The sequence below is a fragment of the Gopherus flavomarginatus genome, chromosome 6, assembly GCF_025201925.1.
Source record: "Gopherus flavomarginatus isolate rGopFla2 chromosome 6, rGopFla2.mat.asm, whole genome shotgun sequence".
NCBI classification, from domain to species: Eukaryota; Metazoa; Chordata; order Testudines; family Testudinidae; genus Gopherus; species Gopherus flavomarginatus.
Window position 1 is genome coordinate 23,555,267 of NC_066622.1, and position 17,244 is coordinate 23,572,510.

A 17,244-nucleotide genomic window follows, 5' to 3' on the forward strand; every position below is an offset into this window, starting at 1 on the left:
GGAGTGTGTGTGTGTGTGTGTGTACACTTGGTATTAGAGAGAGAGCGCGCGCGTGTGTGGGAGAGACATACACACACACTCTTCACCTATGATGATAAAGTACTATTTACTTCTTTCTGCAAACACAAAAACCAAGAAGAAGGAGGGGATATTTCATAAAATCAATGCTATTGTGTCCTCTGGACTAAGCCATAAAACAAGAGTAAAAGAGATGTTCCCTTTGAACGTGAAATCCCTTTCTAAGCTGCTGATCTAACTGAAGTAAGAGAGGGAGAATATAGCAGCCAGAAACACTTCTGGTCTCTCTCTCTCTTTTTTCCCCCCTTTTCTTTTCCCTTTTCCCTTTTTTTTTTTTTTTTTTAAGTCCTTAAGTGAGTTTGATGCTGCACCTCTGCCCATAAATTTAAAAAAAATATTATCGTAATGTAGGTCAGTGAACTGAAACGCCACTGTACACTATGGGGGATTAAAGTGAGAGAGGCAGCCCTCACCCACTCCCACTAGGTCATATGACAATATAAACAAGAAATGCAAGGAGCCTTCAGCTTTTTCTTGCCCTAATCCTTTGTTTATGCAGCACTTAAACTGACTTTTGGGGTCGTCTCTGTCTGGCATTAAAGTCCTAAAGCTTTTTGAAGTTTCGCTGAAGTTAATAAAATTAGTCTGCCCTCATTGCTAGGCCCCTTGCTGCTGCTTCAGAACAGACCACATATCCCTTACTGTCTTTGTAGCATTCGGCTTTTTAAGTTAATATTTCATAAAAAAGCGAGAGAGATCTCTCAAAAGGCTATTCAGCTAATAGGCAAAGTGATTGCATAGTAGATATTCCGAGAACTCAAAGGGGATTACTGTGAAATCTAGTGATTGGAGCTAAATTGCTGTTAAAGTAATTGGAAGTGTTGAGTTTCAGTGGGAGAGAACATGCATTTCTGTAGCTTCTTAAGGTAAAAAAGGCTGTAAAATAGTCTTAATTTTTTTCTTTTATTTTTACCAAAATTTTTCCAGGGCTTGAAAAATGATTGTTCATTTTTAAGTAAATATCTTTCAAAAGCTGATGTGTTATTTTCCTCATCTATTTTATTTGATTGTGTGATCAGCGTTCTTTTCACCTTGAGGCTGGGCATCCTCTCAGAAGTCTGTCTGTCTGTCTTCAAGGATAAATCAGTGAGAAGTTAATTTCTTCTAATTTCAGTCTAATGGTTAGTGTGGAGGACTGAGAGTCAGGACCTTAGGTGGTACTGTTCCACATTTTGCCACTGATGCGATTTTAAGCTAATTGCTGACCCACTCTATGCCTCGTTCTCCTATTTGTAAAAGGAGGGTATTTCTTTCCCATCTCAGAGAGATGTTGTGGTACTTAGTTTTTTGTAAAGTGCTTTAGGGACCTCTCATAAAAGGTGTTTGCTATCTGCAGAATTTTTGCAATAACTAGAAGAGGAGGAGGAGTATTAAATACTGTTGCTCAGCACTGTAAATATCTGGAAGACTGAGTCCTTGCCCCAGTGCTTACAATTTGAAGATTCTGTCTTGCAAACTTATCCACTCCAAGAGTGGGATTTGAGTAGACTTATTTTAAAAGGATAAGTATATTTCAAGACAATTGTAATAAGTGAATGCTACACTTTCAGAATTGTTAAGTGTTTTTTCCAACACCCATATGTTAATTATAGGTTATCACTCCATTCCCTTTAGCAGAACTATATAATAGTGCTTCTAAGCCTGCTCTACGCTATGCGTTTAAACCGAATTTAGCAGCATTAAACCGAATTAACCCTGCACCCGACCACACAACGAAGCGCTTTATGTTGATATAAAGGGCTCTTTAAATCGATTTCTGTACTCCTCCCCGACAAGGGGAGTAATGCTGAAATTGGTATTGCCGTGTCGGATTAGGGTTAGTGTGGCCACAATTCGACCATCGTGACTGCTCTGGAAAGCAATCTGAACTCAGATGCACTGGCGAGGTAGACAGGAAAAGCCCCGTGAACTTTTGAATTTCATTTCCTGTTTGCCCAGCATGGAGCTCTGATCAGCACGGGTGGCGATGCAGTCCCAAATCCAAAAAGAGCTCCAGCATGGACCGTACGGGAGATACTGGATCTGATCGCTATGTGGGGAGACAAATCTGTTCTATCAGAGCTCCATTACAGAAGAGAACTGATAAAGCATTTCAAAAAATCTCCAGGCTATGATAGACAGAGGCCACAGCAGGGACTCAGCACAGTGCTGCGTGAGAAGCATAACAGAAAGCCAAAGAATCAAATGGGCGCTCATGGAGGGAGGAAGGGGGTACTGAGGACTCCAGCTATCCCACAGTCTCCGAAAAGCATTTGCATTCTTGGCTGAGCTCCCAATGCCTGAATGGTCAAAAACATTTTCCCAGGTGTTTCAGGGTGTATGTCCTCAATTTACACCCTTCCCCACCCCCAAAAGAAAAGGGAAAAAAGTCATTTCTTTCCTTTTTTCAGTGTCACCCTATGTCACCCGCATGCCGCTGGTAGACGAAGTGCTGCAGTGCTGAACACCAGCTTCCCCTTCCCGGTGGCAGACGGTGCAGAATGACTGGTAGCCATCGTCATCATCAGCCCGTGAGTGCTCCTGGCTGGCCTCGGTGAGGTCGGCCGGGGGCGCTTGGGTAAAAATGGGAATGGCTCCTGGTCATTCCTGGCAGATGGTAGAAAAGGTTGTTAACCGTCCTCATCATAGCAGCTGGAGGCTCAGCCCCCCCTTTCATGTCTAAAAAAAAAGATTCTGTACTGTCTGGACTATCATAGCAGCGGGAGGCTGCGCTCCTCTCCCTCCCACCCTTTAATGTCCTGCCTGGATTATCACAGCTGGAGGCTGCCTCCCCCTCATTTTATCTCACTAAAAAGTCAGTGTTCTTATTCCTGCATTCTTTATTACTTCATCACACAAATGGGGGGACACTGCCACGGTAGCCCAGGAGGGTTGGGGGAGGAGGGAAGCGGCGGGTGGGGTTGTTGTAGGGGCACCCCCTAGAATGGCATGCAGTTCATCATTTCTGCGGGATCTCTGGGGCTGTGACCCGGAGCAGCTGTGCTCTCTGGTTCTCTAGTACACTTGCCCCATATTCTAGACAGGACTGACTCTATTTTTAGACAAAACATAAAGAAAGGAATAACCCGGGGAGTCATTCTCATTTTTGTCCATGCGCCCCAGCCAACCTCAGCGAGGCCAGCCAGGAGCACCCATGACAGCAGCAGACGGTACAATAGGATTGATAACCGTCATCGCCAATTTCCAAATGCAAGCGGTGCAAAATGACTGTAACCATCATCTCATCGCCAGTTTACAATGGCAGACGGTGCAATAGGGACGGTAATTGTCTCTGCTACCTTGCAAAGGCAAATGAATGCTGCTGTGTAGCACTGCAGTACCGTGTCTGTCAGCAGCATCCAGTGCACATACGGTGACAGTGACAAAAGGCAAAACAGGCTCCATGGTTGCCATGCTATGGCGTCTGCCAGGGCAATCCAGAGGAAAAGGGTGCGAAAGGATTGTCTGCTGTTGCTTTCACGGAGGAAGGAATGAGTGGCGACATTTACCCAGAATCACCCGCGACACTGTTTTTGCCCCATCATGCATTGGGATCTCAACCCAGAATTCCAATGGGCGGGGGAGACTGCGGGAACTATGGGATAGCTACCCACAGTGCAACGCTCTGGAAATCGACGCTAGCCTTGGTACATGGACGCACACCGCCAAATTAATGTGCTTAGTGTGGTCACGTGCACTCGACTTTATACAATCTGTTTTAAAAAACTGGTTTCTGTAAAATCGGAATAATCCCATAGTGTAGACATACCCTCACAGTTGTTCACATAGAGGAATTACTCTGAGCGGTTCTGACAGCCCTGCCAGACTGAATAAATCAAAACGAAACCACACTAGCACGATGTTCACACTGTAATTCAATTATGTAAATAATTAAATGAAATGTAACTTTAGAACATTCTTAAAATGCATTAAAATAATCATTTTACATTTTTTAAAAGTTGATCTCCCTTCCCCTTTACAGGCAATTACAATGAAACAGTTGGTATATGGAAGCCTCCACATTGGGGCCCAAGAGACCCTCTGTATTCAAAATGAAAGGGTGAGAAGTGCTGAGGTAGCATAGTGGTGGTCACCTTTTGAAATGCCTACCTCAGAAATTTCATTCACTCCACTGAAGTGATTCTCAAGTACTTCACATACCATTTAAAAGCTAAGAGCTACAGTATTGAAGAACTCTAGATTTTTTTTCCGCTCGGATAGTCTATTGATCTTGCTCATTTTTGTCTTTAAAAATTTAGATTGCTTAACTAGACACCTGAGAAATGCCAGGAACTAGAGTGGTGTATTTTTTTTTAAAGCATCTTAATTTAAAAACATGAAAAGAACATTGGTGGCTTGTAATTCCACAGGCTCGGCAAATGTCTGCCCATGGAACAGAAGTTTCTAAGAAATTGGAGTAGCTTGTAACTGATGGGTCATAATGCTGTGGAGTATCAAACTGTGGACTGAGGGAATATTCAGATTAATTTGTGGCTCTCAAAACATTTTTCTGAATAGCTTGGCTAAAATGACCACTCAGGTGCAATGAAGAAACAATTGCTGAAACCAGCTGCAACTTCCACTGTAATAAAGGAACAAAGCGGTGCTTCCTAATTCCTTCCCACAAATAAAGACTCTTGTTACTGCAATGAGGGAGGTACAATAACGCCAAGGGTTAGTAGCATCCAAAGATATTCACACCTTGGGGATTAGGCTCAGTTGGCTGCACCTTATGCTTCATAATGCCTTAGGGAGGGTTGTTTATCTCACCCTATCCACCAAGCTTGCTAGTTCTTGTGCCTGATCACTTAATTAAGAATCCAAACTTGGAATGGTTCCCCCTACTTGGTTACAAACCTTGAAATTAAAATTCAGTACAACTATCATATGAGTTTTTTGGTTTAACAAATCAACATGATTAAAAATTCACTTCTACGTATAGTATTTAAAGGGTTGTATTGAGGAATTTTGAGTAATCACCTACTTGACTGAAACCAAGGTGACATGAGTACAGAACTGATGTTGAGGAAAGTGGAGTATCTATTGAAGTGATGTTGGGATAAGTGATGGAATAAACTGTTTTGTGGTGAGGGTCTTTAATAACAAACAACTGCACTTCTCCATTGCCTTTCATGGGAAGATTTCAAAGCACTTAATAGATGCTAACTAATTAATCTTCACATCACTTATGTGCGGCACATGAGTATTATTCCCCCTCTTTTTATAGTAGGTGACTCTGAGGCACAGGAAATGACTTCTAGATAGACGTTCCCTTGCAGTTTTGGAAGAGAGTTGGGATTAGAATCAGTAGTTCCTGGCTATCAGTCCTGTGCTCACTTAGAATAAGTATTTATATACATACTGTGCCATTTGAGAGTTGTGGCCATCCCAAATTCATGCTGATGAAAGCTTTAAAGCACACCACATTATAATGTGTTCCATATGTGTATAATTGTTATTTTTATTCTATGATTTAGGCTCACGTGTGTGTGTGTGTGTGTATATATATATATATATTATATATATATTTTTCTTTTCTTTTGCAGGTGCTGGATGATTATAGTGTGATTGGTCGTTCATTGTTTAAGAAGGAGACCAACATTCAGATTTTTGTGGGGCTAAAAGTCAAACTATCTACAGGAGAGGATGGAGTAATAGAGGGCGGCTTTGGGCAGAGTGGCAAATTTAAAATCCGAATTCCAAGTAAGTTCTCATTCCTTTGGCTAACAGAAATCTTAAATGTAGAAGATATTGAAACATTGTCCAAATGAGGGCTGATCTTAATTGTCAAAAAAGGGAGCAAGTTGCAGCATCAGTTCAGATCCAGATGTATCAACAGTTAGTGGGTCCTTTATTCTCAGTGGGCTGCTCGTCCTGTAATTAGGTGGCAGAGGCCATGACATTATGTTATCAAACTCTATGGGATGCAGCCACCCCTGCTATCTATCAACATACTCAGGGCTTGAAGTCCCTTCCCCTTTAGTGCTCAGCAACATGGAACGTACTTTTGGGGTGTGTGGATTTCATTGTAAAGTTTCCGGCAGCATCACATTGAGCAAAAGATTAGTGCTGTGGAATTAAAACAAGGTAGCAAGAAAGTGCGTCTTCTCATTCATTTTTATTTGTAGTTTTTTATCAAATACAACAAATTCAGGATATAGTTTCCTTAACAATACTCCATATAATGGGTGGTATTATCTAACCTGCCTTGAAATACAAACGGCAATCTCTTTGATAAGTGGATTGTAAAGTTTTTGAGTGTATATGTACCTTCTGTAATTGCTTTTGCATCTTCTACTTCTATAATATTTTAAGCTACAGTAGTTTTAATCCTTGGTGAATCACAACAAAGGTTTTTTTGGCTTTAATATCACAGAACATTGGATGGTGGGCATTATGGCTTATTATGATTTATTTGTGTTGTCACTGTGATTTTTGCTTCCGAAATTTGGAAACATACTACTTACTATGACAAAAGTTGTTCTGGATCATGACACCAATAAGTGCTGTGTTTAAAATTCAAATAGTAAAATAAGAGTAATTTAATAATAGTAATACTTTGCATTTCTCTAGTGTTTTCAATCCAAAGTTCTATGAGTATTTGGCAAATGTTAACTATTTAATTCTCACTACCCCTGATGAGGTAAAAGTTGCTTGCTTCTGTTATACAAATGGGGAAACTAACGTGAAGTTAAGTGACATTGCCACAAGGACACAGCAACTCATTGACAGATCTGGAAAAGACTTGAAGTCTCCTGATTTCCAGTCCCTCTTTCAAGACTGACCACTCTCCCACTCAGCTTACAGCTAAAGCCAGTTTAGTGCAGCTCCTATTTGGTTAGACCAGTGTTTCTCAAACTGGGGTTGCCGCTTGTATAGGGCAAGCCCCTGGCGGGCTGGGCCGGTTTGTTTACCTGCCCCATCCGCAGGGCCCAGCCGATCGCGGCTCCCACTGGCCACGATTTGCTGCTCCAGGCCAATGGGAGCTGCTGGAAGTGGCGTGGGCTGAGGAACTTACTGGCCGCCGCTTCCAGCAGTCCCCATTGGCCTGCAGCGGTGAACCGCAGCCTGTGGCAGCTGCAATTGGCCGGACCTGCGGATGGGGCAAGCAAACAAAGCAGCGACCCCAGTATGAGAAACACTGGGTTAGGCTGTGGGAGGCTCTGTCCTTTTGGCTTACCTGGTAAATGTGGTAACTTGACTAAAAGGATCCCCATTTGTATCTTGAGTGGGGTCATGTGTTGGACACTTACAATTCCAGTTTTGCCACCAGTTGGGAAACTCTGCCAATCGGTCTGAGAAGCTAGTTGGCAGACACATGGTTTGCCGTGGAGGTAGATGAATTTACTTTGCCCTTTTTTGAGCTTGAAACCCTGCTAACACACAGGATTGGGTTGTTGGCAAAAATAGGCCGCAAACATAGGTTTGCTTAAGGTAGGAGGTGAAAAAAATGTGTGAATAGGTTTTTCCAAACAGCTCTAGAGGAAAACCGAGGCAAAGTATTTGTAAATAACACTGTTCTGATGCCTTCTTTCAATAGCCTTTTTTTGGATCAAAGGGTGACCTGAGTGATGGACAGATCAGCTGCTCACATGGGAATGAGTCCAGTAATCAACCTCTTTGATAAAAATACTAATGCAGATGGAAACTTAGAGATGAATTCAGGCATTAAAATGTAGTGAGCATTGTTAAGTGCTGTCAGTGGTGATTACCGTTTATCAAATAACAGAAAAATTGTGTGTATAATTTGACCAAGCTCTTGATAGAAAAAATGAGTCCCATATGGGACAGGATGGAGTCTGTTAGATTCCCTTTGCCAAATGAGCCTGTGCCATCCTTAGGAAGTAAGAGTGTGAGAAATGACTACCACCCTAGGTTCCCCATTTCTGCAAACGTTATAATTATTTATTGTATATTAACAGAGTGCTGAGTTCTGAACAGAAGTAGGAAGAAATAGTCTCTGCTCCAAGGTGCTTATAATCTACTCATGCTGGTATTTTCTGAAGTTGAACAGTAGATCAGATCAGAGAACAGAGAATCCTCTCGGTTCCTGTTCTTCTTCCAGTGCATCTTTGTGTTCCAGTCATATTAGAATTTGATATTTTTACAAGACAAAAGAGAATATTATAGCTATTTTCTTTATCCTGAAGCAAGTTTGGGAGCTTTGCCAACCAGAAAGAAGGGGCAGTGGCCAAAACAAGACAGTCTTATAGGTGAAAAGTATATGTAGTGAAAAGTAGATGGTTTGGAAATTTTTAAATAACTTGGTTCCTTTAAGAGTTCCCAAGATTTGTGTATGTAGGGAGGGCTGATGGGTATGATGCTGTTTAAGTCAACTACAGTTCACATTCTTTTGTTAGGTCAATGTTGCTTTTTTAATGTGTCTGCATCCTGTTTATGGGTTTTCCAAGTTTTTTTTTTTTAAATTAAATTTAACTGGTCAGATTCTTTTCCCCTTCAGCCTAGCTTTCCCTTACAGACTTTTCCTCCTATAGATTTCTTCCATAAAGAATTATTCTCAACCTTTCTGAAGTTCTTGAGTTAGTTTATTGAGGATTCCTTAACAAAGACATCCGAACCAAAAACAAACGAGCAACCTTTACAAGGTGAAAACTGCTTCAACCTAACATGCGCAACAGTTACTTTTGTATCACTTAAAACCAGTCTTGACTGCTGGAATGGAATTTCGTGGAAATGAGCAGATTGGTTGACTAGTTAACTTATGATAGTTTTGGATTGGTTTTGTTGTGCAGGGATTTGTTGTTAAGTCTCAGATACAGCTAGCAAAGGTTGGTAGCTCAACTAGCTGGGAGAAGATTGAGGGCGATAAGGGCAGTTGTTGTCTGTTGGATTCACTAGGTCATTGGGAATTAGGACACCTGTTCTTCTGATTCTGCCACTGACTTTATGTGCAACACTGGGGAAGATACTTCCTTTTTCTGTGCCTCAGTTTCCCCCTTTGTAAAATGCAGATACTAATTATCTACTGAGGTAAATCGTTTTGGGGGCTGTGGATTAACATCACTATGTAAGTACAAAGAGGATTTAATTCCTTCCTCTAGATAAGAGCACACCTAGAATACTGCATGTAGTTGTGAGTGGCTCAGTTCTGGAAAGCTGTCAGTAAATTGGATGGAATTCACAAACGAGCAACAAAAACAATTACGGGTCTGGAGGGATTGATTTACGAGTGAAAGAGATGAAAAGAAATACATACAACTTGGCTAAATGCTGACTAAGTGGGAGAGATGATTAGCTACAAATATTTGAAGAGCATAAACACTGAAGATGGAGAGGAATCTTTTCCGGGTGGTCCAAGGAGGTAGGACTAAAAATAATAGTATGAAATGAAGCAAAGGAAAATGAAGCTTGACTATCAGTAAAAGTTTCTTAACATAGATTTATGGGACTGTAGAATCATCCCTGCAGATGAAGCAGTGGATGTTCGATCACTTAAGTTATTCAAATATGGATTAGACCAAACATTTGTGTATGCTCTTTAAGGAAAAACCAGTGTGGTGGGAGGTATAAGAACAAGACACTCTCAACAAGACACACTTTTGCATCTCTGATTTCTGTGAGTATATCAAGACAAGATTTATTCCCAGAATGGCAAGATATGGCATCCCTGCTTGGTGGTATTGGCATTTCAAGCAAAAATAGATATTCATTTGCTGACGGATTTTTTTTATTCTGTGCGGATGGATTTTGCAGCAAGTAAATGTAATGGTTTAACTGTGGAAGACATAGGCGATACTAATATACAGGGTGGCACTTATATTTTTTCCAAACCATCCTGCTGTGTCCTTCAAATGCATAAAATGTGTACTAGGTACAGTGCTTTTCTATAAGATACATTTAGTGGGTTTCTGGAAAATAAGCAACGTTATAAATGCAAAGTTATCCCAGAGTGCTTTGCAAACTATATACTTTGTGTGGTGAGAATTGGCACTGGAATGCATCTATTAAGGGAGTGACACATGGCAACTGTTGTAACAGTGCTCAGTAACACTACATTTCAGTTAGGGGAAAGGAAGTGAAGAATTCTGTATTTGTTTCAGAGTGGTAGCTGTGTTAGTCTTTATCAACAAAAACAATGAGGAGTCCTTGTGGCACCTTAGAGACTAACAAATTTATTTGGGCATAAGCTTTCATGGGCTAGAACCCACTTCATCAGATGCTGTTTTGTTGAAACTTATGAACAAATTTAGCAGAAAGCATTTAACCAATTGCCCATCTTTAGCAAAGTATCATTGAATCTTTAATGACCTCGTGTTCATGTTTTCTGGAAGACAGTAATTCCAACAATACAGACCTAGGTGGGTTATGGAATCAATAAGCAACTCAAAGGAATGTGAATCCCCTGCCCTTTGGGGTTTGTTTTGTTTTGTTTTTCAGAGGTTTCTCATCCACATACTGACTGGCCCTGTCAGACTCAGTTGGTGAGATCATAATGTGAGTTGGTGTGGCTCAGGTCATCAGTCAGTAGATTAGCTATAAATAAGCCCATTCCATTGTTTCTGGCTTGGTATAAAGTTATTGTCACATGTAATGGACTTAAAACTTGGCTTTTTTTATCCAATCTGAGCACACTTGATATCACAGGCATAGTTCATTCTCATTTCTGAGCTAATTGTTGGGAAAGGATTTATCCTTTCTCTTGCTCTGTGGCACATTTGACTGCAGTTAGAATCATAGAATCATAGACTCTAGGACTGGAAGGGACCTCGAGAGGTCATCGAGTCCACTCCCCTGCCCTCATGGCAGGACCCAAATACTGTCTAGACCATCCCTAATAGACATTTATCTAACCTACTCTTAAATATCTCCAGAGATGGAGATTCCACAACTTCCCTAGGCAATCTATTCCAGTGTTTAACCACCCTGACAGTTAGGAACTTTTTCCTAATGTCTAATCTAAATTTCCCCTGCTGCAGTTTAAGCCCATTGCTTCTTGTTCTATCATTGGAGGCTAAGGTGAACAAGTTTTCTCCCTCCTCCTGATGACACCCTTTTAGATACCTGAAAACTGCTATCATGTCCCCTCTCAATCTTCTCTTTTCCAAACTAAACAAACCCAATTCCTTCTGCCTTCCTTCATAGGTCATGTTCTCAAGACCTTTAATCATTCTTGTTGCTCTTCTCTGGACCCTCTCCAATTTCTCCACATCTTTCTTGAAATGCGGTGCCCAGAACTGGACACAATACTCCAGTTGAGGCCTAACCAGCGCAGAGTAAAGCGGAAGAATGACTTCTCGTGTCGTTTACAACACACCTGTTAATGCATCCCAGAATCACGTTTGCTTTTTTTGCAACAGTATCACACTGTTGACTCATATTAAGCTTGTGGTCCACTATGACCCCTAGATCTCTTTCTGCCATACTCCTTCCTAGACAGTCTCTTCCCATTCTGTATGTGTGAAACTGATTGTTCCTTCCTAGGTGGAGCACTTTGCATTTATTTTTATTGAACTTCATCCTGTTTACCTCAGACCATTTCTCCAATTTGTCCAGATCATTTTGAATTTTGACCCTGTCCTCCAAAGCAGTTGCAATCCCTCCCAGTTCTTCTCTTCTCATTACAGTAGAACTTACTGTACATGTGTTGTTAAAAAGCTACATTGTTTCTTAATGCAAAAGTGCATATTCAATAAATTCACAAGAGTTTATATGAGTCAAGTGGATTTAAATAAATAAAATGCATACTTTTCATAGGAAGACACAAACAAGCAAATGGAAATACCAGGCTTTTTTCTTTGATATTACTTGTACCAATTTAGGGTGTTTGTATTCCTCTTTTCTGACAGCTAATGAAGACAAAACCATATTTATTTGTGGGCATGCCTTCTGTTCCCAAGGGTTTTTTTTTTCTTTTATCTCCCAGTTCCAAGTATTGGAACATATGAACGAGCTAATATATTCCACATCTGCAGCCAGAACGTTAGTAGAAGGGGTAAACCACCTAGAAGTTAGCATAAAAAGTTAAAGATCTAACTTATACCCACACTATTGACTAATACTCTGTGCTTGCTCTTTGGCTAAGAGGACAGAATGTATGTTTTCCTAGAATGCTGTCTGCCATACTGTTGTATTGGTAGAGGATGATGTGGAAGAGTGATAAGAACTAGCTAATGTTCTTTGTCCTAGAGATCTTACATTCTAGTGTGCAAAGCTAGATGTTGGCAGGATTCCTGGTCTCATTCTGCCCTGGTCTCTTGCATATCAAAAATGTTATCTTCCCATTGTGACACTTCTGTAGCCACCTGTGATAGCAGAAGGTGCCACACATTCATTGAATAGACCTCCCACGCTGATTCATAAAATTGCCTGCCAAGTAGAGAGAAGTCATTGATGTGACTAAGGATGGGCACAACCATATTTTGCCTAATTTCAGTCCGATATGAACATTGTGTGTTTGAAAGTTGGACACCCATCAGTTGTTTAGTTGACATTCTTCTTAGGAGACAGGGGGATCAGAGTGGAAAGAGTTTAAATAATAATAATAGAGACTAGAATAATGTAAAGTTAGAAAAATTATAATGGAAATATAGTCTGTCTACCATACAGATTCACCCTGGATCCTTACTGAAATCTAGACTACTCTATGCTATGCCTACTTAGAATATCAGAAGGTTTCTTTACAGGTCTCCCAGACTCCTATACACTATTAATAGTTAGTACTTTTGGAGTACTTGCATTTAGTTGTTTTGGCAATTGCAGCCTGATTGAATGTTACAGTTATGAAATTATTTGTTGACGTACACCATGCACTAGTTACAAGTGACAGGTTCTTTATTCAGATGGATACTTAAAGTTGATTAAGATGATATTGGTGAAACATGCACAAACTTTATGAGCTTTAATTAAATAGAGACAATTATAATTGAAATCATAGAAAAATCAATATACATTAGTATAAGAAAAAGAAAAGATCAGTACAGTAAAGTGGTTTCCTGCATTGTTTATACTTAATCTTACATTGTGCATATTTACAACCTTATGAAGGCCATTAGAAACAAAGATGAAAGAAAAGTAAGTGGCGAGCACCCCAAGGTGCTGAGCCAGGCTTCCTTCTAGGTTGTCCAATGTTGTCGTCCTGGTATCCCAACAAGAAGTTGGATATCCACATTTTGTATAGACCTTTTCCTATTCCACCCCCACATATCTGGTACCATGAGAACATGTAAGTATAGCTTTAGAGAGCCTTTAAACTAGCCAGTATGCTTACTTTTTGTGGGGGATCCCACCCTTTGGAATCCTTTTTTTGTGTTTTATATGAAAATAGGATAATCTTCCTCTCTAAGCCAAACGGAATTCAAGCACTTTTTATGTCCGTGCCTGCCCAGTCTGGTCCCCTTTCATTAAAATAAAATAAAATAATTGCAAGCCACTAAGCCACATGGGTTACCTTCACTGTCAGCATCAGGTGCGGCTGAGTAGTTTTTCAGTTGAGAGGAGAACACAAAAACCCAAAGGCAAGAAATCTGTGCAAGTTACATTTTATTTAAAAGCTGAAGATTAGTTCTGCTTGTTCTTTCAAAGTCCTCCTTCCCCTACCCTCTAAAACAAACAAAACCTAAAATCCTTAAGGGATACTTCAAGCATAAATCTCCTTTCCTCTTTGTGAAAGTTGGCTAGTGTAGTATGGACAGAGGCTGAGAGAGGATCGTTGCCAGGGAAGCATCACTTCCCTTTATGATCCTCTCTTGAGCGGATTAAACTGTGGCAATGTAAAAGTCCTGTTGACCACAAAGGAGCTAGAAGTCTGGATTGCATTTACATGGAGAAGCTGGCCAGAAAGAGTCTAGCCTACCTTGTAAGCACACATTGACCTTTGAAGAGCTGAATATCCAGATTTATTGACCTTGGAGAGTATTGTTGGCTGAGACAAAGCCAGGATTTATACACTTTCCTCTTGATTGAAAACAGAAGTCAAATATGTGCAATTTTTTATCTGGTGCTCCTCCTCTTCTGTGGTAGTATCTGGAACATCTTACCTCTTGACAATAATGAGTGAAGTGCAGTAGGTTCTCTCGAAACTTGGAGCACTGAAGAGTGATATATTGATTTTAAAGATTGGCTTGACAGGCAGCTGGTCATTGTGGGCTACCATTAATAGGGTTTGTGTGGATTCTAGGACCATTATTCAAGTATTGGATTGTAATTAGAACATTTGTTTAGCAGTTTGCTGTTCTAGGACTGAGCGAACACTGAGGGTGGAAATATAAAGCACCAGGAGACGCATAGTATTCATTGAGTGCGTACCTGTGCTTCTGAAAAGTATGCCTAACAACCGAACTCCTAGGTAGGCCCACAAGCTGGGTACTGTGTAGACTAGTGTGTGCTACAGAATGCCTGCTGCTTTTTCTGCAGGTGAACAGACATTTCTTTGAACAGTTGTACAGAATTAGATAAAGCCACCTTCCTTTCTCCCCTTATGCTCCTTTTTGTGGGAAAGGAACCCCGACATCACAGTGTTAGCCACCTCCAGCAAAAACATATAAATCATCCCAATAAAGATAATCACCTTCCTAGAAGAAAGAGTTAGCCAGTCTAACTGGAGGCTCTATAGATTTCCTCTCGCTGCTGGTCCTGGGTCATCTTGTACAATTCTTACCCTTCTCCCCAACTCTCCCCTATACATCCATGGTGGTCAGTATACTCAGCTTGGACTTACGAATCTGAGTGGTCTCTGGAAAAAAAATTGCTGCTCCATCAACAGCCATTAGGTGGTGCTAAAGAGCAAAACACGCTGAACCTTTTTTTCCCGGAGAGAGTGGAAAGCATCCTATTGGTACAAGCTAAAATATGCATGTACTCATCCTCGAACCAAATTTTAAGATTCATAGCACAGACTTCTGCTATTTGAACTAACAGAATAACTTCCAAGTAGGCTTCTTGTCCAATCTAAGTGTTCTTCCCCCCCTTTTGCTCCCTGCCTCTGTCCAGTGAGTCCCAATTTGTCTTCCTGACTCCGGCCAGCTTCCAGTCCCCCAGGGCTCCTTGTCCCAATGTACTCCCTCTGTGGCTGCCATCTCTTCTCTTTTCCCTCAGACCTGGCACCAGCAGGTGGAGTCCAGAGGGCACAGAGAGACAGTATCCTTTCTCTTAGTTCCGATGCCCAGAAGCCTGCAGCAGCTGGGAAGAACAATTACAGGAAAAGTCCATTCAGCCCAAGGCTAGAGCATACCCAGAGCTGATGTAATCTTCAGGGAATTTAGCTTCCAAAATCTTAAGTCTCTACTGAAAATATGTAAACTGATATTATTCAAAGGCTTGTAGCTTGCCCAAATTTTGGTGGATTTTAACGGGGACAGCAAAGGACATATCCCTGACACAAAGGCCACCCCCTTGCTGTATGGGAAGTGCTTGCTCCAAAGCACTAGAGCTTCCCCACAAAATGGTTGTAAGATCTTTTTGATATGGGCAAAACTATATATTTTCCCCTCATCTCATTTTCAGAAACAGCTGAACCATTTTTGCTGTGCCTCAGGGTGTGAGGAGGCCCAGAGCTGGGCTGTGATGCACTGAGGTGTGCAACTCCTTTTGGGTTCTTCTACTCACTTGCACAGTGGAACCACTGATTTTGCTGCAAGAGGTTCCTCCGCGCTTGTGGAGGCTATGGGGGACTGGGTTGTCCCCAAGAAGATAATTCTCAGTGCCATGGAAACTGCATTTTATCTAACAGCAAAGCCATTCTGAACAAATACCAGAAGATGGAATAAACTCATTGATAGAGATTGTATATGACAATTTTATTCATTTGACAAGTTTCTGCAGGTAACAGTTTAGTGAACTGCTTTCAGAATGCAGGATGGTTGCATTAAACTAGGCAAGGCTCGAAGAGAGAGAAAAACTTAAGACAGTAAAGATCAGCTGAATTTAGAAATATGAAGTGAGGCAGCAGCCTTTTTTAGACATGTTGCAGTGTGAGTCTAGCTTTGGCTTTCCAGCTACACTTATTTGATATGGTGACAAACTATAGTGATTAGAGTAGGAGACTCAGTAAAGACTCCTGGGTTTTTTAATCTACCTATTTAGGCACTTATAGCCCACATCGTCATAGTAGCATAGCACCTCTGAAAAGCAAAAATAGCATCAATGAATTCTTCCTTCCTTCTTGGTTGGCAAAGGGCAGGGTTGGGGTGGGGGGTATTTAGATGTGAAAATGGGAGTGTGATCGTGAGAGTAAAACACTATCAAAGGAAAGCTTGGGAGAAGAAGCAATTTTGCATTTAGCTCAAACAGATAAGGTAAGTGGGCATTCTTATTTCAACTATATATCTTGTGCACTAAAGAACAAATTCCGCACATAATTATTGGATTTATTTTGGATTTACACTGCTGTAATTACAAACAGAGTTTGAACTAGAATGTGATACGGATCTACAAAACCTTTCTTTAATTCACTGCATTGTTGTTGTTGTTGTTATTTATTATTTACTATTTTATTCATAGAAATAATTTTATGTAATTAAAGCCATGTAATAACACACATGCACAAGAGCAGACAGAGTTGCACATGCAACCTTGCCTTTGGCATTTCCTGACTTTCAGGTGTTTCACTTTGCAAATTTAACACTCTTCTGTAGTTTCTTGTGTGGAATTTACTATTTTAGAGAAAAAGGGTATACAGAGGTGTCTTCATTTTTTGCCTAGACAGTTTGGCTAGATTGTGTGAAAAAACCAAAATTGTTTCTGTGCCTCTTACAATATCCAATTGAAAGAAAAGGAATTTTCATACTTTAGATACTGTCTCACAGAAACGTCTCATAAACAAACTAGAGAAATACAACCTAGATGGAGCTGCTATAAGGTGGGTGCATAACTGGTTGGAAAACCGTTCCCAGAAAATAGTTATCAGTGGTTCTCAGTCAAGCTGGAAGGGCATAACGAGTGGGGTCTGGCAGGGATCAGTTCTGTGTCCAGTTCTGTTCAATATCTTCATCAGTGATTTAGATAATGGCATAGAGAGTACACTTATAAAGTTTGCGGACTATACCAAGCTGGGAGAGGCTGCAAGTGCTTTGGAGGATAGGATTAAAATTCAAAATGATCTGGACAAACTGGAGACATGGTCTGAAGTAAATCAGATGAAATTCAAGAAGGACAAATGCAAAGTACTTCACTTAGAAAGGAACAATCAGTTACACACATACAAAATGGAAAATGAGTGCCTAGGAAGGA

General features: G+C 40.7%; 1 protein-coding gene across 1 annotated transcript in view; it reads left to right on the forward strand.

Moving 5' to 3' along the window:
- EEFSEC (eukaryotic elongation factor, selenocysteine-tRNA specific) overlaps window positions 1–17,244 on the forward strand; it is a 197,578-nt gene that overhangs the window by 140,183 nt on the left and 40,151 nt on the right. Inside the window, exon 8 of the mRNA XM_050958545.1 lies at window positions 5,604–5,760. Within this exon, the coding sequence (XP_050814502.1) occupies window positions 5,604–5,760 (157 nt within the window). The remainder of the gene's footprint in view (window positions 1–5,603; window positions 5,761–17,244) is intronic.